Raw genomic sequence first — 25,098 nt, 5'->3', positions numbered from 1 at the left:
TGAAAGAAAAAACCCGAAGTAACTTGACGTTATGGTCGTTTTTTTATATAGGCTACATTTCGCCTATAATTAGGCGTAGTCAATGTCACTAAAAACACAGCATTTTCAAACAAAATAAGTAAAATAATACATAAAGTCCAAGGACTGTACATTAGTATTACACACCCTGTCAACTGCTATAAGGACTGTGAAAATTGTAATACGCAAACCTCTCGTCGCAAACTCGTCTCTCATATTTATATTGTTCGAGCTAATTTAACAACTTTTTTTGCAAGCTTTCGGTGCACAGCGGGAAAGTAAATGAATAAATGTACTATGTAGTTTAGACTCTAAACTTTAGAGGAACCAAAACGGGATGTCACGGTGCACTGATGTGACTACCTCGTTTCGAGCCATTACTTGTATGTCATTCGTTGAGTATGCCTCGATTTTCAAAGAAACTTCACAAATTTAAATTTCATGTCATACTGCGTGACCTTTCAGCTGCACAAAAACGTATCATCGTTATTAGTAAGCGAATGAACGTTATTGTTTTCGTCAGAACATTTCATGAAGTGCGTTGTTGAGTGGAACAACTGTACATAAATGAATGTAGCCAACCGAAAAGTTAGGGGCCAAATATTTTATGGGTTAAATAGCCTTATTTCATGAGGTTTGAAAACATTATGAACAGTAAACGATATTTTTTGTGGTCAAATATACGACCCGTTGGTAAATACAGAATTTGGATTTGGTTTGCAGTTAGAGGAAGAGGTTGCCGACAGCTAGGTTAAAGTAAACAAATAGGTTCTGGTTAGAAAACCCAACTAACGGAAAAGAAAAAGACGTGCTTATTTTTTTTAAACATTTTGCCACCAAATGCACAAATGTGACTAACAGTCCCACTTTCAACGTTTGTTTGTTATCATGACATGTTCTGGTGGGGAGATCGCCCCAATTGCCTACTTCTTGATCCGTCACTTCCCCATTACATTCAAATCGGGCATTAACGTTTGTTTTAATATTATGTCTATTTCTGTGCAGTAATGCTTAAAACTGTTTGTGAAATTAAAAAAAAACTGCTGACGGCCACACAAAATAGCACGACTGTGTCGTCATAGGCCACATGTCAATTTATGATTTCTATGTAACAATCGCATGTGAAAAATACTTATGATGCAACTACTACAAGTGAAGTGAGTCTGCCAAACTAAACAATGCCGAAGAAAAAGACTGGTGCTCGCAAAAAAGCTGAGAAGCAAAGTGAGAGACAACGACAGATAAGGGCCATGCGAGAAAACACCCCCCTCGCTGACCGCCCATGTAATTTTTCAATGGAGTGCGACAAATGCGGGATTCGACAGAAAAACCGCGCGTTTTGTTATTTCTGCATGTCTGTGCAAAAGTTGCCGATTTGTGCTCAATGTGGCAAGCAGAAGTGCATGAAGGCGTCGGATTGCGTTGTCAAACACGGCAGCCAACACACAACTGGAATGCAGATGGTTGGTGCTATCTGCGATATATGTGAAGCTTGGATTTGTCATGGACGAAAGTGCCTGTCAACTCATGGATGTGAATGTCCGCTTCTTGATGCTGACTGCAAAGAGTGTGAAAGAGGTGTTTGGGATCATGGTGGACGAATTTTCAAATGCGCCTTTTGTGGTGGGTTCCTATGTGAGGACGATCAATTTGAACACCAGGCGTCCTGTCAGGTTTTGGAAGGTGAAAGCAGCAAGTGTGTTTCATGCAACCGTCATGGACAGTACACATGCATGCAATGCAAGATTTGCTTCTGCGAAGAGCATGTCAAGAGAAAAGGGTTTAAGTACAAGCGAAATGAACCATACCCTTGTCCAAAATGTGGTTATAAAACATGTGAAAGCAAAGCAATGAGCATTTCAACAAGGCAGTATGACTACGGACGTCAGAATGATTACACTGTCAAGGAAAAGCATTACTCTGAAGAATATATGAGTAACGTCCAAGGTAGGATGTCCAGTCTTAGCTTTAATGATTACGATGCAGAGGAAGATGATGATGAAGAAGATGAGGAAAGCGAATCTGAAGAAAACTAAAACACTAAGTTTATAAAACCATGATTTGTATAAATTTGCTTGAAACTCTTTTATTTGTCAAAAATGCTTTACTTGTATGTATTTTTGCAACACTATTTCATAAAATAATTTGGTGAAAATCTCTAATAGGCCTGCTTGGTATTGGCCAAACAGGTTTATTGCCACTTCAATAATGTTTTACTTTTAGCTGTAATAAATGGTTGTCAATTATGTTTATCTGTTACAGATTTAATGCATTAAAGTTTCGGTTTGATTCATAATGGATAAGAATCTGCAGGAGCTCATATTAAAACACCTGGATGGGTATGAAGCTGTTGACTCCAATGTTCTTGCTGCGGCTTTGGAAACAGACCATCAAAGTGTTGTTGGTGTGATCAAGAGCTTGCAATGCTTTAAGGACCTTATTGAAGTCGAGCCCCGAAGTGTAAAGAGATGGGAACTTTCCCATGAAGGCAAAGAGGTATGACGTGAAAAGTTACAATGCAAAGTTTTTATTGCTTGTAGTATATTTTGTGTTTTGTGTGTTACAGATATCGCAAAATGGCAGCTATGAGTTTAACATTTTTTCTGTAATACCACCAGAAGGAATATTACAATCAGAAATCATGAAGCTAGTTCCTAATTCAAAAATTGGCTTCAGCAAAGCCATGTCAAACAAGTGGATTAAAGTGGATAAGAAATGTGAAGGGGGCCCAAAGTGCTTTAGAAACATTGAAAATGTCAAAGATGATATTAGATCTAATTTGATTTTACTTGATGAAGGTAAAACTGAAAAAATAGACACCAAGGTTCTGAATGATTTGAAGAAACGGAAGCTTGCTTCAGAGACGACAATAAAAAGTTTTTATGTGAAAAAAGGAACAGGGTTCACTACAAATTTGGAAAAACCAGAGGCAGACCTGACAGCCCAAATGCTGCTTGATGGCTCCTGGAAGAACAAGACCTTCAAGGATTACAACTACAATGCTCTGGGGGTGCCACCTTCATCAGGACACTTGCATCCGCTAATGAAAGTACGGTCTGCATACAGGCAAATTTTTCTAGAAATGGGTTTTTCAGAAATGCCGACAAACAATTTTGTTGAAAGTTCTTTCTGGAATTTCGATGCTCTGTTTCAACCGCAGCAGCACCCTGCAAGAGATGCACATGACACCTTCTTTATCAAGGAACCAGCTACCTCTGGACAGTTTCCAATGGAGTATCTGGAAAGAGTGAAAAAGGTTCACTCTGAAGGGGGTTATGGTTCGCAGGTTTGTAAATAAATATTATGTTGGTGTTATATAGAAAAAAATATTAAATTAATAATGATTTAAATATCGGCACAGAAATGTTTCCAACATAAAAAATATTTTGATTTTTCAATATTTTTTTTCTCAGGGATACAGATATAACTGGAAGATTGAAGAGGCTCAAAAAAATGTCCTTCGAACACACACTACAGCAGTCAGCTCCAGAATGCTTTATGCCCTGGCCCAACAAGCAGAGTTTAAACCAGTAAAATACTTCTCTATTGACAGGGTTTTCAGAAATGAAACTCTTGATTCAACACATTTAGCTGAATTTCATCAAGTTGAGGGTGTGGTGGCTGACAAAAGTGTGACACTTGGTGATCTCATGGGTATCTTGCGGGAATTCTTCAGGAAATTGGGAATTTACAAGCTCCGTTTCAAACCAGCCTATAATCCCTACACTGAGCCTTCAATGGAGATTTTCGGTTACCACAACGGTTTGGGAAAATGGGTAGAAATTGGAAACTCAGGAGTGTTTCGTCCGGAAATGCTTCGGCCCATGGGACTACCTGAAGATGTGAATGTGATTGCATGGGGACTTTCGCTGGAACGACCTACAATGATCAAACTAGGTATTGATAATATCAGAGACTTGGTTGGCCACAAAGTTGACCTTCAAATGGTCTACAACAGCCCAATTTGTCAAATGGACTTTTGATCTTGAGAGCGTATTTGTAGTGGTGTGGTGGTACTGGGCAGATTTTTTAATGAGAGAAAATTTACTCGGGTGTGTTATGAATACTTGTGAAATAATATATTTATTGTATAACTCTCTCCAAAACAGCTCATTATTACTGTCATATATCGTGTAACTGTAATACATTTTTAGATGTTTTCAATCTAAAAAGTTGTGTAGATATCAGAGTATTTCTTGGACACCGTTCTTTGATTCTCATTGTGCCACCTCGCACAGCCATTTCAGCCTCAATAGGCACTCCAAAAAATTCCACTTTTTCCTCAATCTTCTATTCATCATCACTTTCCAGCTCCTCATCGCTAAAGTAAGAGCTTTTCTTGAACTGCCTCTTCTTCATGGAGGGCCCTTGTTTCTGACTGATTTCAACCTTATGTGACTATGATGGAAAATAAAACAGTTTGCATTTCAAGCATTGTTAAGTTACAACGGCTGACAAAAAAAATCTTGCCTCTTCTGCAATGATTTGACCTAAATTTTCCATTGCTGCCCACTCAACTTCAGGGTTATCATCTTCAATAGTTGAGTCATCTGCAGCTTTATGGTTGTAGGTTTTGGAAGAACTTGGTTTGGTCCTGTGCAACAATCATTGTGCAACTTTATGTTTACATTTGGACAACTTTATGTTTTCATTTGGAAATTTATAAACATACTGATTGAGTTGATAAAATGGTTTCACATGAGACCGTTTTTTCTTTTTGGGGGGTGGTTGTCTGTCACCAAGCTTGTTTTTTGGACACTGGTAGCTAAGGTGGTCATGCTCCTAGAAGTATATAAACCCATTCCTGTTTGGTCAAGGTAATACAACAAAGCAATTAAATTAAATTTTTTTACCCCACATTCATAGCATCTTGATTTGTCTTTGTATTCTCTTCTTCGGATAAATTCTTTTGTGCGGCCATTGTCCCTTGCAATGCTACATTTCATAGTTCTACCAAAAATCTACAAATTCAAGTTGTATAAATGTGTAATTTACTAGCAAACATCTAAATTGCAATGTCAGTACCTCCTTTCCATTTAAAATGTCCACGGCCTTGTGAGCATCTTCACGTTTTAAATACAAAATAAAAGCAACACCTGTGCTTTCTCTGTTTGCTTTGTCCTTGACAACTGTTACCCTAAAATCATTATTATTGAAGGTATATAAAAAGCATAATTCAATTGTTTATGTGTATGGGCAACCTACTTGACAACTCGGCCCATCTTGCTAAAAATCTGCAAATTAAATAAAAGTGCATAAAATATTACAAAATTCTACAGATAACAGCTTACCTTGTTCAAATCATTATTTGTCAGAGAAAATGGGAGATTCGATGCATAAACTGTACTTTTGCTTGGTGCGATACCACCACTAGACATAGCGAAAACTGCGTTCAAAGGCGAAAAACAGGGAAATAGTACAGAAGAAATTGGGGAAAATTCCCTTATGAGGGGAAAGTACCTGCGTATATTGTGAAAATCTGATAACTCATATATGTCATAAAACATGATAAATTGTGTAAACAATTTTTGTTTTGTGACTACTTAATTTTTGCTGATTTTACATGATTCAAATGTCGCTTTGTACAAATATCGCCATGAATTTAATTTGACACGTCGCCAAATGTGCATACAATTTGGCAATTTTTCGATTGCTTTCGTTTTTGGCGCATTTTCCCCAAAATATGCACGAAATAGTTTGCTTTGAATAATATATTGTTTTTACTAATGTTTGTTAAAAATTTTTTATGTAGATTGCTCATGATTGGTGTAAATATTTTTGAAAAAAAAAATTGTTATGCCTCAAAGTAATGCGTTAAAGTATGTTGCCGTACACTGGTAGAGAATTAAGTTTCGTAAACCCGCAGTACCTGATTACGGATTACGTGTATTGTCTGCTCGGATTGGTGTGTATGTTTGTCTTCTTTTAACACATAAAAAATTTTTATTATCTTGACTTGTCAATATGTTTTAGTGTTTTAAGAAGTACCTTAGGTTTTACTTTTTGTCGGAAAAAGCGTAATAAAAATTTTCACGATCTTCTTGCGTTTGCCAGTAATTGACACAAAATGGAAGAAACAAATTGTACTTTGTACGTCGGTAATTTAAGTGAAAAGGCTACCGAAGAAATCTTGTTCGAGTTGTTTTTACAAGCTGGGCCTGTTAAAACTGTTTGCATACCTAAAGACAACAAAACAGGAAGGCAGCGGAACTTTGGTTTTGTTACTTTTAAGCATGAAGTGTCTGTAAAGTACTCAATCGACCTCATGAATAGAATAAAGCTCTTCAACATGCACTTGAATCTCAACAAAAAGAAAAGCAGAAATGGTGCTGAAAGTCCACAACCAGTGAATGATGAACGGCCACAATGCCCACCTAGAGACCTGAGAATGCATGTTATGAATGAACAAATGCTTCACAATTCACCTATGCTACATGCTAATTTTCAGCCAATGCATGCTGTTTATTATCAGCAACTTCCTGCAATGAATTCGCCTTGGATGGGGCAAGACCATCAAATGGATGAGCGGTTTGGTCAACATCAAAATCATACACCACGACAACGTTCGCATAATGACCGCCACCATGAGTCTGATGAATATTACACCCCTGATGGCCAGAACAGAAGAAAAAGACACAGGAATATGAACCGTAGTTTTTCAGACCATTCGCCCAGTGATAAAGATTATCGAAAACGTCCCTACAGAAGACGATAACATGTTTGTGAACAGCTTAAGAGCTGAAAATTGCCTTAAGTGCTTTTTAACAATTTTGCCAGGTTTTTATATTTTATTAGTTTGATTTCACATGCAATTTGTTTTAATTTTTAACACAAACTTTCTGCATTTTACTTTTGTACAAAAAATGGAACTTGAAAGAAGCATGTTATTTCTAGCCTGTGTACTGTTAATGAGCAAACATAATTTTGTGCTTGTACTTGTTGTTTCAAGTTGGCAAGTAAGTATAACAATTGACTTCTTTCCCAACTACCTATTGCCAAGCAAAGGTGAGAGGTGGTTGAAATTGGTATATACCAAATCCAAACCAAGCGAACATGTAAACAGGCACCCTTGGTTTACTTTTAAGTGGGTCTAGTTAAAAGACACCAACATTGCATATTTTACATTTAGGTTGCCTTTCTTTATGTTGGCATTTAGGGCATGCATATAGCAAAGTTTATCTGTTAATTTTTCAACCAGATAAAGCATTTGGAGACACCAACAATGGTAAGTTTGTGAAACACCCTGTGGGCACTGTGTTATTTTGTTATATTGAAAGTGCTTTCTTTGTTTTTCCATGACAGGTTTCTGTAATTAACACTGTTGACACTGCCCATGAGGACATGATTGTAAGTACAGCATTGTATAAACTCTTTTGGTCATGTAATGATTTTGAATGATGATTCTTTTGTTTAGCATGATGCACAAATGGATTACTATGGTTTGCACTTAGCAACTTGTTCTTCTGACCGAACTGTCAAGATTTTTGAAGTTAAGAATGGTACCCAAAGACTTTTATCTACTTTGCAAGGGTTGGTTAAACTTTATATTCCAGTTGTTGAAATTTTATGTATTTTATTTTTTTGTGTAGCCATGAAGGTCCTGTATGGCAAGTAGCTTGGGCGCATCCAAAATATGACCGCTTGCTGGCCTCTTGTTCGTATGACAGAAAAGTAATTATTTGGAAAGAAATAGATGGCCAGTGGACAAAAGTGTATGAATATACTGACCATGAATCTTCAGGTGCATTTTACTTGTACTGAAAAATTTGTTTCAAATAATAACAAAATCACCCTCTTTGTAGTTAACTCTGTATGCTGGGCACCGCATGAACTTGGCTTGATGTTGGCATGTGGTTCATCGGATGGAAGCGTTTCAGTGCTTAAACATAAGGGAGACAACCAATGGGAGGCAAATAAAATCAACAATGCTCACACTGTAAAGATGAACACAAATGCTTGTCATACATAACATTACACAAGCTGTATGTTATAGGTGGGATGCAATGCTGTAAGTTGGGCTCCCGCCGTGGCTCCAGGATCCCTTATAGAACCACCTTCTGCGAATCAGCAGAGTTCATTCACCAAGAAGTTTGTTTCTGGTGGTTGTGATAACCTTATAAAGATCTGGTGGTAAGTTGCAAGTCCACTTACCTTTCTGTACCTTTCAGGACATGAATTTTTACTGTATATATTTTATAACCTTGCAAGCAACTGGACTGCAAAATGTCCAATGTGTAGAAGATAAGTACCATCACTCAACTAAAGACAAAAAACTACAATTATATAAAAGAGAAATATAACAAAAATAAGGTTAAAATAATTTTTCCAAGGCTTGAACATATTTACAAATGTCTGCTTTGAAGAGAATATGTTCTTAAATGTTTTTGCAGTGAAAAGGATGGACATTGGGAAGAAGAGGAAAAACTAGAGAGCCACACTGACTGGGTTCGTGATTGTGCTTGGGCTCCATCGATTGGTCTGCCTCGCAGTAAAATTGCCAGTTGCTCACAGGTACATTCTGAACTGCCTGACTATAATTATTTTTTTCTATCCCTAAATTGTCATTGTGAAAGTAAAACTAGCTCACTGAGTTTATGTATAATATACAAACATGTTGATGATAACAAAAGAGTTTGGTCCTTAATTACTCAAGCAATGTTGCAACAACTTTTGGTCAGGATGGCCGTGTAATAATCTGGACTGCTGATGGGTCGACTGGAAGCAAATGGCAACCAAAACTTTTATACAAATTTGATGATGTGGTGTGGCATGTAAGCTGGTCTATAACCGGTGACATTCTTGCTGTATCAGGAGGCAACAATAAGGTAACTGTGACAATTGCTCAAGCAAGATCAGCATTTTTTTCTATTCTTGGTTTAACACTGTTGGAACGATTTTGTTGATAAGTTTAGCAGTCACTCAGCTTGCTTCATCAGCCAAGTATTAAATTATCCAACAACAGTTGAAAGTATTAGTTACAGCGTATTGTGGAATGGGATTGTTGAATTTTTGTCATGTACACTTAACATATACTTATTGGCATGTCGTGTTGAAACCTCCTGTCGTAAAAATGTAAGCTTTTTTAAACACATTCGCAAACAACACTGGAATATTCAAGCATTTGATGGAGCTTGCACAAAAAATATTACCTGCTAGTTTAAAGCTGATTTGTTTTACAGTCATGCTTAAAAATAAATATTAAAATCTAAATAGCTTTAGCTCCTATTTTATTCTTGTACAGATAAGCCTGTGGAAAGAGGGAGTTAATGGTGAATGGACACGCATCAGTGATGTCGGAAAGGGGCAAACGACCAATGGGACATCAGAATGAAACCATGTTTATTAGTTTTCTAGCTAATTCTCCACCATTGGAATCAGTCCTTGGCCTGGCATATGTAGTTTTTGCAGGAGCAACCAAACATATTTTTTGAGTTGCCATTGCAAACAGGAAAAATTACATTTTATTCATAAGTTTTTCAGAACAGTGGGTGGGTTGGAAAGAGTATTGTGCAATGCAATAAAAAAACAGAAATCTGCTTACAGTGCCTGTTTATTGTGCATGCATTTATAGGGTTAGTCTAACCTAGGTAACAACATAGTGTGGCAATTAATTTCTGCATAGCATCTGAGAGAAAGCATTACACCAAATTCCAGCAGCACAACACCATTTGCAAACGTAAAAGTAGGCAATCACTGTGGAGGTTATTAAAGAAGTAAGACATATTGCAAAGTGGGGTATTGCATAAACGAAACACATGATTACACAAAAAAAAGTAAATAAGCAAATAGTTGTAGCAATTCAGTCCACCAACACCTTGTTTTGTGATTAAATCAAAAGTTATTGCACTTGGAAGTCACACTGCATGCAGCACTTCTACTGCCCAACTATCTTCACTCAATTGCACATCTTGTGGGTGTACTTGCTCAGAAACAGCAGATTTTGATCTTAAATTCCTCTGGGCGACAGTTAAACCAGCCCTTACTGACTTGTCAATGCTGAAACCTTGTAATATACCATAAACAAAACCACCAGCGAAACCATCCCCTGAACCAGAGACATTTACCACTGGATCTTTGAGCCATTTAAAATTTGGTGGATTGGAGAGGGTGTAGGTTTTATAAGATTTCTTGCCATTCTGCATTTAAGAAAATGCACTTGAAAAAATAAATGTTGTGGTAAACATTTTAGTAAAAACAATACCATCATTTTCATCAACACTATGTCAAATTTTGACTTGTTTCTTAAAAGATTATAAAAAAACACTTGGTGGATTACTTACATTTATCTCAGCACAGAGGACACCATTGATACCCATTGTTACCAAAATACAAGAAACAGAATCCAACAAAGTTTCACACATTTTAACCAATCCTGATATCCCTTTATGCATAAGCCCAACTGCATAAAACATAGACAAAAATTTTACAAAACCAGGATTTTACAATGAAACAAATCTTACCCTTCCCGGTCTCTGCGCAGTACATTGCCTGTAATTCAACCACATTAGGTGTCATATATGTCAATGAGTTGGGGTACATTTTTGTTGCCAGGTATCCTTCAGCAGCAATAAGTTCACCAGTTGGCTCAAACAGCAATGGTTTGTTATGGCTGTAATATAAAGCATCTTGGATTTAGTTTAACCAACATACGACAGCAACCATACACCATGTTACCGTTTGCAAACCGAACAAATAAATTCAATCCCACAAGCAGAGATGTTGGCATCCACGCATATTATTCCAGCTGACAACATTTCATTAACATGTTGTCCGAGGAAATCCTGATTTATTCTAAAAATTATGAATTTTGTGTTTTACCAACCTTGAAAAATTACTTTTTTGTGTACTTTTACAAATTCAGTAAATACGGTAGGAAACAAGCCAAAGCCTTGTTTTTTGTTGTTAGTTGAATATTTTTCAATTCAGATTTTGTCACATTAATAATCCTTTTATTAAACCAGAAGGTTACGTTTTATGCACTCCTGAGTCATCCACTCCAACTTCCACCTCCCCATCTTTCTTAAATACAGCATTGTACACACCAGTGTTGTGTGTGTCTATTCTAACAGGTTCTGTTAAGCCCTGCATAACATAAGTAAAGTGCATGTGTTATCTTGTCATTGCAATAACTAAATGTAGGCTTCATGGAATGATTTCTTTTTGTTTTGTTGACCATATCCTAAAGTGTGCTACAAGTAGCAAATGGTTTGATCTAGAATTTTGACAGAGACTTGCTTGAGTCTTTTGAATTTCCTAAATAGCCTTATATGGCTTATTGCAAACTATTAAAACTATCACAGTATATCCATACCATGTCTTTAAAATGCTTTGACACCATGTCACCAAGAAGGTCATTACCAACTGCTGTGATCATTACAGGTTTACTTTGCAATCGCCACAAGGTTTCTGAAAACAATACATACTATCACTGATATTTGTACTTTTACCCACAAAATAAAAAGCAGAAAAAGTCATGTGTCTAAGTGTCATACCAGTAATGTTTCGTCCAACACCACCAAATGACTGTGTAATGGTGGCTGGGTTACTAGGTCCCTCACCATGAATATCATCTAAACACTTGGACACAATGTCCACATTGCAGCCACCAATAATAACCTGCCAAGTTGAAAAATTTAAAATATGATTAAGCAAGAGTGAAATGCAACAACATTGTCATACTGGGTATCCTGAATGTTTCGCTGATGTGTAATGCTGTTTTTGTTTTAAATTCTTCATTCCAAAAGCAATCCTGGCAGCTATGTCAACATTGTTTTTAATTAAAGCAATATCTGCAAAAAATATGGCCACAATATTTGGTACTACCAAAATAACAAATTTGTTTAAATTAAAATGCACAACCACAATACAAAGGAAATAAATTTGAACTCCTTCCCATCTTTTATTTATATATTCACTTTCTTCAGTTTGTCGTGTCTGTCTCTGATCTATGACTATATGCTTGCTTGTGCACTGCTTTTATAAGAGACTGACTGTTAAACAACTTTATACGCACGAGCTTTCGCGAGATCAATCTCGCGAAAGCTCGTGCGAATAAAGTTGTTTAACAGTCAGTCTTATATATTCACATAATTCATGTGTGTAGTATTATCACTGAATGGGTAGTGATCGTCAGACTATCATCTGCAGTTATGGTTTGGATCCACATTTTCAAAGTTGCACAACCATATGAATAAATAACATCAATAAAACTAAACCAGGCATTTGTAACAAAGAAGTCTTTATTTAAATGACATTATTACAACAACTTACTTGCAGTGAGGGAGGCTCCTTTGGTCATCTGATTAACTTGATCGAGTATGTAAGGTGTCACTGCATTTCCTTCAATTCCTAATTCTCTGTATAGATTAATGTGAAGTTTACACAACCACACTACAGATTTATACTGACAATCGAGTGTACCTGCACTTTTCCACTGCTTGTAGAATAGCTCGGTTTATTTCTTTACCGACATCTGCATGTGCATTGGGAATTGGGACAGCAATTAAAATACCACTTTGCATGTTCAAAGTTTTGTGCATTTGAATTAGTTTTACTGCATTGTCGATTGTTGTAACATTTGCAGGTGACTGGGATCCACTGGTTTGTGTAAAAAAGGCTGGAAAGTCTTTTGTTTTGCCAAAAGTTGCAACAGTGACACCCTCTGTTTCCTTTAAAAAATGGATTTGGCTTATTTGACAATGGCTTGATAAATAGAAAAAAACGTCAGAAATTTGACTGCAGGAATCAGCCTTTGCAGATCGATAACCGACGGATCTGTCTTTGCAAAGCAATATAACTTATTTTGTTTTTGTTGTGTTTTTTTTTTTAATTATTTAATTTATTTTTTTATTGCTCTTCTGTTTTCAGACAGAAACTGAAGATGCCAATAGTCGAAATTAAAATTTTTTAAATAAAGATCTTATACTGGTGTGATCGTATTTTCCTCCTTTTGGAGCTCTAGAAATGGCTTGATAAATTGAATTAGTATAAAGTTATGGAAAGTAAATACAAAATGTTCTAATTTTTCCTGTCTTGGATTTTTCCTGTGTAACAAATTTAGAATATTCAACCACTTTCAAGCAGAAATACTAATTTGTTTAGACTGGCCAGTTCTAAAATTACAAAAACCTATATGCACACAAGATCAACAAAATTAGAATTACCAGATACTCTAAGGTTTTTGGGATGTCCAATATAGATTTCACACCAGCAGAAACAACTGTCACTGGTGTTTGTCCAAGTTGTCTGAGGTCAGTGCTGATATCCATAGTATTTTCTCCCATTCTGTGGACACCACCAACACCACCAGTGGCAAAGATTTCTATTCCACACCTGAAATTAAACAGCAGTGCCATACTAAGATAAATTACAATGGTCATTTGTTACCAGTGAGCAATGAGCATTGTAGCCGATACAGTTGTACCACCTGACCACATATTTGTGCATGCAACTGGAATGTCTCGTTTAGACAACTTTACTGCTTCTTTGTTTGTGGAAAGCTGCTTTAGCTGCTCATTTTTCATGCCTTTAACAAGAACAATTTATTTGAACCTTCATATAGAAAGAGCAATTTCCATTTGCAAACATTTTTGAAGTAATTCTTACCAACATGAATAGTTCCATCAATAACACCAATAGTTGCTGGTATCACTCCATGTTTTCTGGCAATATTTTCAACATCTACTGCAGTTCTGCAAATAAAATTGTGGGGTAAATTTAACTCAATTATAAGGCATATGCACCGATAGACCAACTTTAAATTTTGTGGATACGGCATGCCATGAGTGATAATAGTACTTTCCAAAGCCAGAACTGGTTGGTTGTTTTGCAAGGCCTTTTGCACATCTTCGTGTATCTTGATCGGCTTTGATTCGTGGTTTGCGCAAAAGAAAGCCCATTTTCTCAAAGATGTACGTGTTGGCAGTAATATCTGTGAGCAACGAAGCATTCCTTACCTTTTCAGTATTCCCTGTGACAACGACAATACCACGGTCTGCGAAGTAAACAAACAGTTCCTAGATCCACGTGCGTAACCACGTGCTTTCGGCTGCTGGCGCATAAAGCACAAACATCGTGCTTATCTTTGCGAATAAATAAACGCTCGCCTAAAAATTGAACAAATTTCTGCTCAGGCGTCACACAAGCTAAATCACACATCATGAAATGGTGGAGTAATTATTCGTGTGTCACAACACATATTAGGAGCAGGAATGTATTCGAATTCTTTGTTGCAAATTTCTTTGTTTTGGCATGCTAGAAATAGTTTTAAAGGCTCTGGGCTAGAAAAACACTTCAAAATTTCTGTACATTAACATCTACAATCTAGACCTACGATTTCTAAAGCACCATAATTTTTGTTGTGTTTTAGGGCGGCAACAACTTGAAGCTCAGATGTGTCATACATTGAAAGGAGTTTAGTACAAAAGTACCACATTTTATTGTGTTAGGCAACAGCTTTATTGAAGCGAAACATACCAAAAAATGTTGTACTGAAAAGCTATAAACACGAAAGTAGCAATACGGAACTGAAATGTGTTAATCAAAATGATGGTACATTTGCTAAGCTTGGTATTATTGCATAGTAAGCATCAATTCCTTCCATAAAAACCTTTTCATTAAGAAACTCATTGTGGTCATGAAGCAAAATTGGTGTATTCCGTATTGGACTGAACCCAATTGCAGGAAAGCCAGCCTACATGTAAGCTTAGGTTACAATTGTGAAATGCAACCATGGCAATAAAATAAGTTATTCTGAACATTAGAATTTAGTTACAAGTTGCTTGTGCATGCAACAACTTACTGCTCTAAATAATCGACTGTCTGTAGATCCACAAAAAATTTGACTTGTTAACTCAATGTTCCTGTAAAAAAACTTGTTTTGGTAAAAAATTAACAGAAAAAAATTGAATTTTACAATTTTTTGATTCCATTTGAAAAAGCCTTCCACCACGGGTCAGTTGGATCAGTTGATGTCAGATCACTGTTGGAACTTTTCTGTATACAATGCATGTTGTTAATTTCTATAAATATTGGATAATGTTATATTCTTCACAAACATCTATAAACTGAAAGGACACTCCATCACCAGCCTCCTTGCACCAATCCCAAAGTTTTTCTTCAAAATTCTGCTCAAAGGCAACAACATGCAACAGTTAAAAACAAAAAACGTTCAAGTTGATATAACCTTTAAATCAACTGAAGGTGGAATGCGAATGTCAAAGCCGGCTTGCAGTTCTGCTGGTACTATGTTATATGCAACTCCACCCTGCAGGTAATATAATTGTAATGCTGTTTAAAAATTATGTCAAAATGGAAAACGTCAGGAATAGTTTTGTTTTCACATTGTAATAGTTTCAATTAAATTTAACAGTATTGGTATATAAACAAGTAAATTACTTGGCATGTTACACACAATGACATTGCATGTCTTGGCAAGGGATTGCTGACCCCTGATATATACCCATGGAATTTGCATATTTTCTAGCTTGGGTCACACATATATGGCACTTAGTTTTGTAGTTAAAAAACGCTACCACACACCTCCAACATTGTTAGATTTACGGTTGTGACTTCACCGAGATTACAATGGCAGTTCTGTTCCATTTTCCTCTTCTCCTCATCTCTGAAGCTCAGCATTGTGTTGATGACTTTCATCTGCAAGTATGTTAAAAAATATTATGAAACAACAAAAATATGTTAATTCTGAACTTACAAGTTTTTCTGCTGCAGTATTTTCTATGAAACGTGAGCCATGGCCTGGCTTACCTTCAGCTTTAATCCTTATCCCTAAAAACATGAGTAATGTTTAATCAGATACCACAAAACATAACAACAATGACCACAAGCTTTAAATATAGTTGGTCAATATGTAGAAAAAGAAAAAAAACCTACACCAAAGGCTTCTTTCTCCATAATAAGCTGTATACTTGTTGTCGACATTTGCAAGTCCTTCATCCAGTATGATTCCAACATTGAGATCGAAAAACTCTTTCATTTTACTGAATGCCTTTGCACCATACTCACTTACAATCTCTTCATCTGTTTTTGTAGTATTTAAAGATTATCAAACATAAGTAGGCAGTTTAATATGTTGTGACAACCTGGAGCAAATGTCAAATGGATATCTCTTTCAAACTGCAGCCCATCTTTTTTTAATCTTCTAATTGCCTCCAAATACTGAATACTCACACATTTCATGTCTTGAGTGCCACGTCCATATATATCACCGTTAGGTTGTTTGATTGCAGCAAAAGCATCACAGTTCCATTGGTCCTGCATAACAAACATGGGATAAACAAAACAAAAACATCAGTTTATTATTATTTTGCACAAATTTGTTACCTCATAAACAGGTACAACATCAGTGTGGGAATGCAACATAATGGATTTTAGGTCTTGATTCTTCCCCCTCCATGTCATGACAACAATAGTTCTTTTTACACCATCTTGATTTATCTAAACACATGTGAAACTTTTTTTTCATTATCGTGCTTATATTCAAATGCTTCGTTGAACAAACTTTGAAAACCCGTCAAAAATTAGCAGTTTGCCAAACAAATAAACTATCACACCATTTAACATGCAAAATGTAAAGCATTACATTTTTTTTAAAAGATCAACTTCTTTTTATTTTCACATACCTTTAACAGTATTGTAATATAAACTGATAAATCACTTGGCATGTAACAATCAATTACCTTACATGCCTCAGTCTGGGATTGCCGACCCTTGTTATAAACCAATAGAATTTGCATATTTTCTAGCTTGGGTTACACACAATGGTACTAATTTTTTGTAGATAGAAAACACTACTAAACCTCCAACATTGTTAGATTCACATACATTTACATGATTAAGCTCCAAACCAAGATCTTTCGCATAATCATCAAGAAAGCAAATCGCAGTGTCTGCAAATTGAAGCAGAAAGTTACAAATGAAGTGCATGAAAATACATAGGTTACCTGCACTAACCATAGTCTGGTTCAGGATGGACAGTTTTTATACAGACGTATTCACGGAATTTTGTTACAGCTTGTGGCTCCATGAAATTTTAAAAAGAGTTTTACAAACATTAAATCTGTGTAAATACATGTATTTGACTTATTGCAAAGTGATTTTGGAACAAATTTCGCAAAAGTATGAATAACAGATTATAAACAAAGATAATTCATAACAGCTAATTAATCCAAATAATTGCTCGTATTGTGCTTGGTAAAACAATGTAATATGCTTTTTACCAATTTTTGACAAATTCAACAATCATGTGTTATTTTCAATGTGCACATATCAATAATTTTTTTTATTACATTTGCATGAAAATATCCTAAATGTTATAAAACTGTCACTGATTTTGGATATTACAGAATTTGGTCTAAATCTTACTCCGGTAGAAATTATTCATTTCACAACATTGAAATACATTGTTTTTTAGCTACATGAAAAGCATAAACAGGTTCATAAGCTCAGATGTGTCATACATTGAAAGGAGTTTAGTACAAAAGTACCACATTTTATTGTGTTAGGCAACAGCTTTTATCAAAGCGAAACATACCATAAAGGATTGTACTCAAAGCTATAAACACGAAAGTAGCAATGCGGAAGTGAAATATGTTAATCAAAATGATGGTACACTTGCTAAGCTTGGTATTATTGCATAGTAAGCATCAATTCCCTCCATAAAAACCTTTTCATTCAGAAACTCATTGTGGTCATGAAGCAAAATTGGTGTATTCCGTATTGGACTGAACCCAATTGCAGGAAAGCCAGCCTACATGTGAGCTTAGGTTACAATTATGAAATGCAACCATGGCAATGAAATAAGTTATTTTAACAATAAAATTTAGTTACAAACATTAGTTGTTAGTGCATGTAACAACTTACTGCTCTAAAAAATCGACTGTCTGTAGCTCCAGAAAATATTTGATTTGTTAACTCAATGTTCCTGTAAAAAAAACTTCATTTTTAAAAATTATCCAACAGAATTTTTGTGTTTTACAGTTTCTTGATTCCATCTGTAAAAGCTTTCCACCATGGGTTATTTGGATCAGTTGATGTCAGATCACTGTTGGAACTTTTCTGTAACAACATTTCACAATATTCACTTCTATAAACAATGGATAATGTAATATTCTTCACAAACCTGTATAAATTCAAAGGTTACTCCATCACCAGCCTCCTTGCACCACTTCCAAAGTTTTTGTTCAAAATCCTAAATAACAAAGTCAAAAATATGCAACAGTTGTCCAAAAAAACACATTTAAATAATACAACCTTCAAATTAACTGAAGGTGGAATGCGAATGTCAAAGCCTGCATGCAATTCCGCTGGTACTATGTTATATGCAACTCCACCCTGCAAGTAAGATTATTGGTAATTATGTCAAAGAGGTAATGAATTTGCATACTAAAATTACTTTCAAATTGTAATAGTTTAAAATAAATTTAACAGTATTGGAAAATAAACTGGTAATAATCACCTTGCATGACTCGGCAAGGGATTGTCCAGCCCTGATATACCCATGGAATTTGCCTATTTTCTAGCTTAGGTTACACATAATGGCGATTAGTTTTGTAGTAAGAAAACTTTACTGCACCTCCAACATTGTTAGATTTACGGTTGTGACTTCACCAAGATGACAACGGCAGTTTTGTTTCATTTTTTTCTTCTCCTCAGCTCTGAAGTTCAGCATGGTGTTGATGACCTTCATCTGTTAGTGGATACAGAGTTACAGAATGGTTAAAAAATTATGAAACAATTTGAATATATTAATTCCGAACTTACAAGCTTTTCCCCTGCAGTATTTTCTATAAACCGTGAACCATGGCCTGGCTTACCTTCAGCTTTTATCCTTATCCCTAAAAACATATTGATTAATTGTGCGTTAATGAGGTCAAGAAAACATACAAAAAAAATACATAGTGTAGCCTGGTATTAAAAGTATTTTTATTTTTGTTCCGCAGCGCAAAAAATGGTTTACACTGAGAAAAGCCAATGCTATTGCAATTACGAGGCCACTTTTGACCCAATTTCTTAAAGTGGTGATGAATAATCCTAAGTCATCTGTCTTTATTATTTTTTTTCGACATATATATTTTGCCTGACTTGCAGGCATCATCGGTATCTCTAAAAACAACAAAACAACGAAGTTAACCAACAGTAACAAAAATGTTAAAATAAGGTGCGACTGAACTGTCGGCTTCGGCTTTGTGTGGAGACAGATGACTTAGGATTATTCATCACCATTTTGAGCTTATCCATTACTGAGTCTCTGTCAGCCATGGAGAATATACAGGTAATTCCAAGAAATCAAACTCTCAATTTCTTGAAGTTAAGCAAATAAAAATGTTTCGTAACAATGCAATATGTTTCGTAACAATGCAACATGTTTGGTAACCATGCAACATGTTTGGTAACCATGCAACATGTTTGGCAACAATGGCAAATTTAAGCACGACAATCCAATTCACTTGACGACAGGTTTCACACAATGCGAGTCAATTTACTGACATTCCCAGTTATTTACAGCTTTAATTTCCACTCCTAGCAAGCGCGTCAGCATGTCGCAGTGCAAAATTGGGCATGACCCCCTCCCGCCCCCCGGACTTGGCGCCACTGGGCAGGAAAACTCAAGAAGTTAAACCTTATGATCAAAAAGGATTCCTGCATTGATTTTAATATTTTAAAAGAAAAACCTACACCAAAGGCTTCTTTCTCCATAATATGCTGTATACTTGTTGTCGATATTTGCAAGTCCTTCATCCAGTATGATTCCAACATTCAGATCAAAAAACTCTTTCATTTTGCTGAATGCCTTTGCACCATACTCACTTCCAATCTCTTCATCTGTTTTTGTAACATAAAAAATTTTCAAACATGAGTAAGCAGTTTAATATGTTGTAACAACCTGGAGCAAATGTCAAATGGATATCTCTTTCAAACTGCAGCCCATCTTGTTTTAATCTTCTAATTGCCTCCAAATACTGAATACCCACGCATTTCATGTCTTGAGTGCCACGTCCATATATATCACCGTTAGGTTGTTTGATTGCAGCAAAAGCATCACACTTCCACTGGTCCTGCATAACAAAAAGGGATAAACAAAAAAAGTAATAAAAACTTCAGTTTATTATAATTTCGCACAAATTTGTTACCTCATAAACAGGTACAACATCAGTGTGGGAATGCAACATAATGGATTTCAGATTTTGATTCTTTCCCCTCCATGTCATGACAACAATAGTTCTTTTTACACCATCCTGATTAATCTAAACACACGGTGTTTTTTCAAATTGTTTCATTTTAATTATCATGCTTATTTACTCTGAAAGCTGACCTCAGAAAGCCACCCCAAAAGTAGCTGTTTGCTATACAAGGAATTGACATACCATGCAGAAATTGCAAAATTACAAGTTCAATTGTTTACCATAACAATTTGTTGAAGAAATTAACCTGTATTTTGTTTTCACATACCTTTACATGATTAACCTCCAAACCAAGATCTTTCGCATAATCATCAAGAAAGCTAATTGCAGTGTCTGCAAATTGTAGCAGAAAATTGAAATGAAGTGCATGAAAATACATAGTCACAAACACTAACCATAGTCTGGTTCAGGATGGACAGTTTTTATTCGGACATATTCTCGAAATTTTGTTACAGCTTGTGGCTCCATGAAATTTTTTGAAACAGGTTTACATAAATTAAATCTGTTACACTGTGTAAATTAATACACTGAATTGTTTACACATAGATTTTTAAACAAATTTAATAAAAAACGTAAATCAACTGCCAAAAAACAAAGCTACTTCATAACAGCTAATCAATTAAATTGCACACATCAAATTTGATGAAACAAACTAATATTCTACCCAACAATGTTAGGTAACACATTTTACTTGCAAACATGCAAATCCTTTTTTTAATATGTATACTTTTAGCAGTTGTTTTTGTTATATTTATGTGAAAATATCTTAATGTTGTAAAATGGTCATGAAACATTTTTGGATATAGCAATATTGAAAATACATTGCTTTGCAAAAAGAGAAACATAAAATGGTTTATAAGCTCTAGTGTAAGACAATATAAGAGTTCAGTTATATAGACATACACATCAAGTAGTAGAAAATGTATACTGGCATAGCAACCTCAAAAACATTAAATATAAGTCAGTTCACACCAACACATTCTAAATTCTGGACCATCTGTAAGCAAGAGTAATATTTCACTGTAGTCATTATTTTTGGCCTTGTAGTCATAGCACTGAAATATTTTAACAGTATTTTAAACAATCAGTGCAGAACAATAATACAATGTAAATCTTGCAGACTCATAAATTGTGCATGTCACTAGAGAAACACAATAGTTTCATTCTTGCAAGCAACACCACTGTGACTTCCAACTGATAATGGGTAGTTTGCAATAAGGTTCCCAACCAAAAGGTTGCCTCCATATTGATTCTTAGGGGTATCTGCAAATTCAAACCTACATTAACTGTATTGTTAACACACAAAGAAAAAGTGACACTTACCAGAAACCTCATTTTTCCTCTTAATTTGTCTCCAGGTATTAAATACTGACTTTTGTTCTATATGTCATCATTTGTTTCTTCACATCCTCCAGTGCACCTTATTCCCATTCTTTCTATATCAAATAATACTTGGTCATCTGATTTTAATGTAATATAATCCACTTCCACTACACTTTTAACAGAGCCAAAATGTTCATAATTTTTTTTGTGTTATTCAGAGTTTAAGTATACTTTTCATGGGTTGCAATGCCTAAAATTAAAACATCTCACAGAACCGCTTACTTCTATAACATAAACAAAAATACAGTGCTACAAAACGTATGTTCAATTTGCATAGTTTCATTTCCCACAAAAAATGAACAGTATATTGTTTCATCTTTCATCCACCAGCTGTTTTTTAGAACAAAATTCAATCACACTTTCTGTCATTTCTTATTATACTAACATTTATGCTGACCTGGTTTTTACTGAATGCAGACTTAGTCAACTACATAATTTTTTTCTAGTTCAATGAACTAAAGAAAAATAGCTTGTTAATCTAATCTAATTTCCAGATTATCAAAAATTATGTTTTGTCAAACAGGTTTTTTTACTTGCGTTTTCATCCACACAGGTATATTGCAGCATAAAATGTATCAATCTTTAAATATTAATCGAGGCAATAATATTGTAATAGAGACAAAAATGGAATTGACTTATAGATATGCCTGTAATTTTATCCAATATTTTAGAGAACACATTACCAAATTTATAAAATAAATAAACAATTTAGCTGCAAGTCTGACAGAATCCTTTAGCTAACTCCTTTTACAGCCTACATAAGCAGTAGTTCTTCAAAAAAGTACAAAGATTATATTATCATGTTAACTTATAAGTAACAGAAGCAAATAGATTCAACTCACATCCAACATAACTAACCTTGACCCAATCTCATCACCTATCGACCTAGGAAAGATATTCCCATTCCTGCAAAAAAAGCTTAGAACATGTATATTCACTGAATTTAAAACCTCTAGCTCTTACCATAGTTAGGTTTGGCCTGAACTGTTTCGTTGTGAATGTATTTTCAACTTCAGATGGTTCCATGACAAGCAAGAAGTTACACAAAAAGCAAACCTTATTATTTGAGGAACATTAGCCTGCAAAACATGTCTGGTTATTAAAGCTACAGATTCATGCTTTCACACAACAAATTTGGCACATGATTTCACTTGAAACTCAAACAACACAAATTTAAACATTTAACTTTATACCTATCTGGCCAAAGATTGATAAAAACACACATAAAAATATGAACACATAAATTATGAGGGTCGGATAAAGCTGATACACAACACTCAGTTAATTTACAAATTGGAGGTGCAATTGCACTATTAACACTTTATTCATTCCATAAATTTAATGTTCAGGAACATTAGCAAGAGATGGAATAATCTTGCAGTACACATCAATGCCTTCAAGAAAGATGTTTTCATTGAGAAACTCATTGTGGTCATGAAGAAGTATTGGAGTGTTCCTTATTGGACTGAACCCAATTGCCGGATATCCAGCCTTTAAAAAACAGACTCATTTAAAGTAGATTTTGGTTGCTTAGTTTTTCATCACAGCTTTGCAAATGTAAACAAATTTAATGCATTTTTTTTAATATACAAATACCTCTCTTAGTTTCCTGCTGTCTGTTCCTGCTGGAAATATTTCCAAACTCAGGGGCACACCACTATTAACAAATATATTTAGGGACACCAGTCTGACAAAAAAATGGTAAATAAAATTTTGTATTGTCAGAATCTCCTGATAGCTTATGGCCAACACAAAATTGGAAACATAATTTTTGAACAACTCCTGTATAGAACCCTAAGTTGTTTGCGTGACAGTTTTTCCTTTATATAAATATATTGAAATCGTAAGGAATTATTTCAGTTTCCATTATAAATGATATTTTTTAGTTAAGTTTACTTAAAGATAAAAATATTTTTTGTTTAAACAATGTTTTTAACAAACACTAGAACAGTGTCTCCCCATAAATTGCACTTAAAAATGAACTCATAATCACAGCACTATCACAAAGAGGTTCTGCAACTTATGTTTACATTTCTTCACATGCTGAGTTGAATGCATTCCACCATGGGTCAGCTTTATCCGTGGAGGTAGTTGATTGATCTGTATTTTTCTAAAACAAAAATTAACTAAGCAAAGTGGAGCCAATAATATGAATTGTGTAGGCTGCAGACAGATGGCCACTGTTTCGACCTAAAAGGTCTCATCAGTGCAGCTGGTGTGACTTTCAGATGACTTTGCTAACCAAACGGCCAAGCAAAGACTTCCACTTTGTGGTGACTGTACAATCACCTATTGTGGTGCCCAATGGATGACGGTGATTGTATAGTCACCACAAAGTGGAAGTCTTTGCTTGGCCGTTTGGTCAGCAAAGTTGTCTGAAAGTCACACCAGCTGCACTGATGAGGCCTTTTAGGTCGAAACAGTGGCCATCTGTCTGCAGCTTACACAATTCAAAAATAAACTCTTTATCACATATTTTGCACCTGATATTGTTTTAATAACAAACATGGTTAGGACAATAAAAATTTAAATAAGTTACTTGTATCTTTGTTACCTGTAAAAAGGTGTAAGAAACACCTTCACCTGCTTCTTTGCACCACGCATCCAACATCTTCCCTAAATCCTTCAAGCAAAATCAGTGATGATTGTGCAATGTGTATGGATTGCACTACAAATAGTTGATTTTTCAGTTTTATTATATTGGACATTTACATAATTTTGAAAACTTTTCATCTTCGAAAAACTTTAGGCACATGTTTATGCATATTTCTAAAAGGTGGAAAACTGAATCCAGGTCGCAACAGTTGCATGGCATTGTTTTTTTTTGTCAAGTCTCCTATGAAGTGCTAGAGAGAACTGTAGTTGATTTTATTTATGATATATTCATCTGCCACACCTTTTGAGGGGCCGGTACTTGGAAATATTACTCACATTAAATCATTCTATAAGGTTGGGAATATCTGTATTCGAGGATGTAGGTGTAATAATACCTCAAGTTTCAAGGTTGGTGCAATTCTTATGTCAAATCCAGCTGCCATCTCAGCGGGTACTATATTGTAAGCCAATCCACCCTAAAACATCAGTTTTTCACCGACCAGATTATTATTCATGCCAACCACACATAAATACATAACTTTATGATCAAGCAATAGTTATTAACCTAATATTGGCAAACAGCTTTCATATATGATTTTACCTCAAGCATTGTTAGATTGACAGTTGTGACATCTCCAAGAAGACAGGTGCTATTTGACTCCAAACGATTTTTTTCTTTTTCACGAAAATCCAGCATAAGCCCAATGATCTTTCTCTACATAAACACATGCACAGAACACTGTCATTTCCAACAAGAGTTCAATTTCCAGTAAAAATTTAGAATAACTCTTTGTTACTTACAAGGATGATATACAAAACAACCTTTCTTTAACTTTAAACCAATGTATAGTATCCAAGCAGACTGTTAAGGGTGATATTCACAATCCCCGATCAAGAATCA

General features: G+C 35.2%; 7 protein-coding genes across 8 annotated transcripts; 3 read left to right on the top strand and 4 right to left on the bottom strand.

Annotated features, from left to right (window-relative positions):
• The first annotated feature begins 1,156 nt into the window (after positions 1–1,156).
• On the top strand, positions 1,157–7,102 carry LOC145894438 (uncharacterized). Its single transcript, XM_082983033.1, has 2 exons — positions 1,157–2,034; positions 6,093–7,102. Exons 1-2 carry the CDS (start codon positions 1,197–1,199, stop codon positions 6,731–6,733), a joined length of 1,479 nt encoding a protein of 492 aa, XP_082839159.1. The 5' UTR covers positions 1,157–1,196; the 3' UTR covers positions 6,734–7,102.
• LOC145894428 (phenylalanine--tRNA ligase alpha subunit A-like) lies at positions 2,050–4,449 on the top strand. The gene is made up of 3 exons (XM_082983022.1): positions 2,050–2,514; positions 2,585–3,304; positions 3,432–4,449. The coding sequence occupies exons 1-3, from the start codon at positions 2,314–2,316 to the stop codon at positions 3,999–4,001; spliced, it is 1,491 nt and encodes a 496-aa protein (XP_082839148.1). The 5' UTR covers positions 2,050–2,313; the 3' UTR covers positions 4,002–4,449.
• On the bottom strand, positions 4,083–5,434 carry LOC145894481 (zinc finger CCHC-type and RNA-binding motif-containing protein 1-like). Its single transcript, XM_082983093.1, has 7 exons — positions 5,310–5,434; positions 5,224–5,252; positions 5,044–5,155; positions 4,872–4,979; positions 4,691–4,800; positions 4,489–4,612; positions 4,083–4,416 (listed from the first exon to the last, which is right to left on the bottom strand). Exons 1-7 carry the CDS (start codon positions 5,394–5,396, stop codon positions 4,309–4,311), a joined length of 678 nt encoding a protein of 225 aa, XP_082839219.1. The 5' UTR covers positions 5,397–5,434; the 3' UTR covers positions 4,083–4,308.
• Positions 7,103–7,123: 21 nt separating the features above from the next.
• On the top strand, positions 7,124–9,554 carry LOC145894467 (protein SEC13 homolog). Its single transcript, XM_082983067.1, has 9 exons — positions 7,124–7,243; positions 7,321–7,365; positions 7,433–7,548; positions 7,608–7,759; positions 7,821–7,954; positions 8,012–8,148; positions 8,409–8,529; positions 8,697–8,843; positions 9,260–9,554. Exons 1-9 carry the CDS (start codon positions 7,241–7,243, stop codon positions 9,347–9,349), a joined length of 945 nt encoding a protein of 314 aa, XP_082839193.1. The 5' UTR covers positions 7,124–7,240; the 3' UTR covers positions 9,350–9,554.
• A 102-nt stretch (positions 9,555–9,656) lies between these two features.
• On the bottom strand, positions 9,657–14,710 carry LOC145894413 (pseudouridine-5'-phosphate glycosidase-like). Of its 2 annotated transcripts, none has more exons than XM_082983001.1 (16): positions 14,627–14,710; positions 13,974–14,123; positions 13,773–13,919; positions 13,624–13,709; positions 13,405–13,543; positions 13,182–13,350; positions 12,439–12,686; positions 12,289–12,374; positions 11,698–11,807; positions 11,511–11,634; positions 11,330–11,424; positions 10,988–11,100; positions 10,693–10,809; positions 10,479–10,627; positions 10,299–10,417; positions 9,657–10,154 (listed from the first exon to the last, which is right to left on the bottom strand). In XM_082983001.1, the coding sequence occupies exons 2-16, from the start codon at positions 14,075–14,077 to the stop codon at positions 9,873–9,875; spliced, it is 2,088 nt and encodes a 695-aa protein (XP_082839127.1). In that variant the 5' UTR covers positions 14,078–14,123; positions 14,627–14,710; the 3' UTR covers positions 9,657–9,872. The 2 variants fall into 2 exon arrangements, with proteins under 2 accessions (XP_082839127.1, XP_082839135.1); XM_082983009.1 differs by having other exon boundaries at positions 9,991–10,173.
• On the bottom strand, positions 14,464–17,130 carry LOC145894458 (aminoacylase-1-like). The gene is made up of 12 exons (XM_082983055.1): positions 16,990–17,130; positions 16,861–16,925; positions 16,360–16,473; positions 16,119–16,290; positions 15,910–16,056; positions 15,731–15,804; positions 15,559–15,672; positions 15,203–15,283; positions 15,075–15,143; positions 14,933–15,012; positions 14,819–14,879; positions 14,464–14,710 (listed from the first exon to the last, which is right to left on the bottom strand). Exons 1-12 carry the CDS (start codon positions 17,060–17,062, stop codon positions 14,558–14,560), a joined length of 1,203 nt encoding a protein of 400 aa, XP_082839181.1. The 5' UTR covers positions 17,063–17,130; the 3' UTR covers positions 14,464–14,557.
• A 490-nt stretch (positions 17,131–17,620) lies between these two features.
• LOC145894447 (aminoacylase-1-like) lies at positions 17,621–22,928 on the bottom strand. Its single transcript, XM_082983045.1, has 15 exons — positions 22,566–22,928; positions 22,461–22,508; positions 21,543–21,655; positions 20,615–21,482; positions 20,488–20,552; positions 20,169–20,282; positions 19,922–20,093; positions 19,714–19,860; positions 18,799–18,872; positions 18,611–18,724; positions 18,289–18,369; positions 18,158–18,226; positions 18,014–18,093; positions 17,899–17,959; positions 17,621–17,785 (listed from the first exon to the last, which is right to left on the bottom strand). Exons 4-15 carry the CDS (start codon positions 20,685–20,687, stop codon positions 17,633–17,635), a joined length of 1,203 nt encoding a protein of 400 aa, XP_082839171.1. The 5' UTR covers positions 20,688–21,482; positions 21,543–21,655; positions 22,461–22,508; positions 22,566–22,928; the 3' UTR covers positions 17,621–17,632.
• Between the last annotated feature and the right edge of the window lie 2,170 nt (positions 22,929–25,098).

The sequence above is a fragment of the Ascidia mentula genome, chromosome 1 (assembly GCF_947561715.1).
Source record: "Ascidia mentula chromosome 1, kaAscMent1.1, whole genome shotgun sequence".
NCBI lineage: Eukaryota > Metazoa > Chordata > Ascidiacea > Phlebobranchia > Ascidiidae > Ascidia > Ascidia mentula.
This window is presented reverse-complemented; position numbering and strand designations above follow the sequence as displayed.

Bases quoted from the DNA above. Each gene is read 5' to 3' on its own strand.
- LOC145894438 (XM_082983033.1), top strand. From the start codon at position 1,197: ATGCCGAAGAAAAAGACTGGTGCTCGCAAAAAAGCTGAGAAGCAAAGT. The intron at 2,035-6,092 runs GCGAATCTGAAG...ACAAAATGGAAG, and splicing joins TGATGAAGAAGATGAGGAAA to AAACAAATTGTACTTTGTAC.
- LOC145894428 (XM_082983022.1), top strand. From the start codon at position 2,314: ATGGATAAGAATCTGCAGGAGCTCATATTAAAACACCTGGATGGGTAT. The intron at 2,515-2,584 runs GTATGACGTGAA...TGTGTGTTACAG, and splicing joins TTTCCCATGAAGGCAAAGAG to ATATCGCAAAATGGCAGCTA. The intron at 3,305-3,431 runs GTTTGTAAATAA...TTTTTTTCTCAG, and splicing joins AAGGGGGTTATGGTTCGCAG to GGATACAGATATAACTGGAA.
- LOC145894481 (XM_082983093.1), bottom strand. From the start codon at position 5,396: ATGTCTAGTGGTGGTATCGCACCAAGCAAAAGTACAGTTTATGCATCG. The intron at 5,156-5,223 runs GTAGGTTGCCCA...TAATGATTTTAG, and splicing joins AAGATGGGCCGAGTTGTCAA to GGTAACAGTTGTCAAGGACA. The intron at 4,417-4,488 runs GCAAGATTTTTT...TTTCCATCATAG, and splicing joins GTCAAATCATTGCAGAAGAG to TCACATAAGGTTGAAATCAG.
- LOC145894467 (XM_082983067.1), top strand. The intron at 7,549-7,607 runs GTTGGTTAAACT...TTTTTTGTGTAG, and splicing joins CTTTTATCTACTTTGCAAGG to CCATGAAGGTCCTGTATGGC. The intron at 8,149-8,408 runs GTAAGTTGCAAG...ATGTTTTTGCAG, and splicing joins AACCTTATAAAGATCTGGTG to TGAAAAGGATGGACATTGGG.
- LOC145894413 (XM_082983001.1), bottom strand. From the start codon at position 14,077: ATGCGCCAGCAGCCGAAAGCACGTGGTTACGCACGTGGATCTAGGAAC. The intron at 13,351-13,404 runs GTAACAAATGAC...GTTTAATTTCAG, and splicing joins ACAATGCTCATTGCTCACTG to GTGTGGAATAGAAATCTTTG. The intron at 11,635-11,697 runs GTATGACAATGT...TCAACTTGGCAG, and splicing joins CGAAACATTCAGGATACCCA to GTTATTATTGGTGGCTGCAA.
- LOC145894458 (XM_082983055.1), bottom strand. From the start codon at position 17,062: ATGGAGCCACAAGCTGTAACAAAATTCCGTGAATACGTCTGTATAAAA. The intron at 16,057-16,118 runs GTTGTCACAACA...CTACAAAAACAG, and splicing joins CCATTTGACATTTGCTCCAG to ATGAAGAGATTGTAAGTGAG. The intron at 14,880-14,932 runs GTAAAATTCAAT...GTTTTTTTACAG, and splicing joins TCAAATGGAATCAAAAAATT to GAACATTGAGTTAACAAGTC.
- LOC145894447 (XM_082983045.1), bottom strand. From the start codon at position 20,687: ATGGAGCCACAAGCTGTAACAAAATTTCGAGAATATGTCCGAATAAAA. The intron at 20,094-20,168 runs GTAACAAATTTG...TTTGTTATGCAG, and splicing joins ATGTTGTACCTGTTTATGAG to GACCAGTGGAAGTGTGATGC. The intron at 17,960-18,013 runs GTAAAACACAAA...TTTTTTTTACAG, and splicing joins ACAGATGGAATCAAGAAACT to GAACATTGAGTTAACAAATC.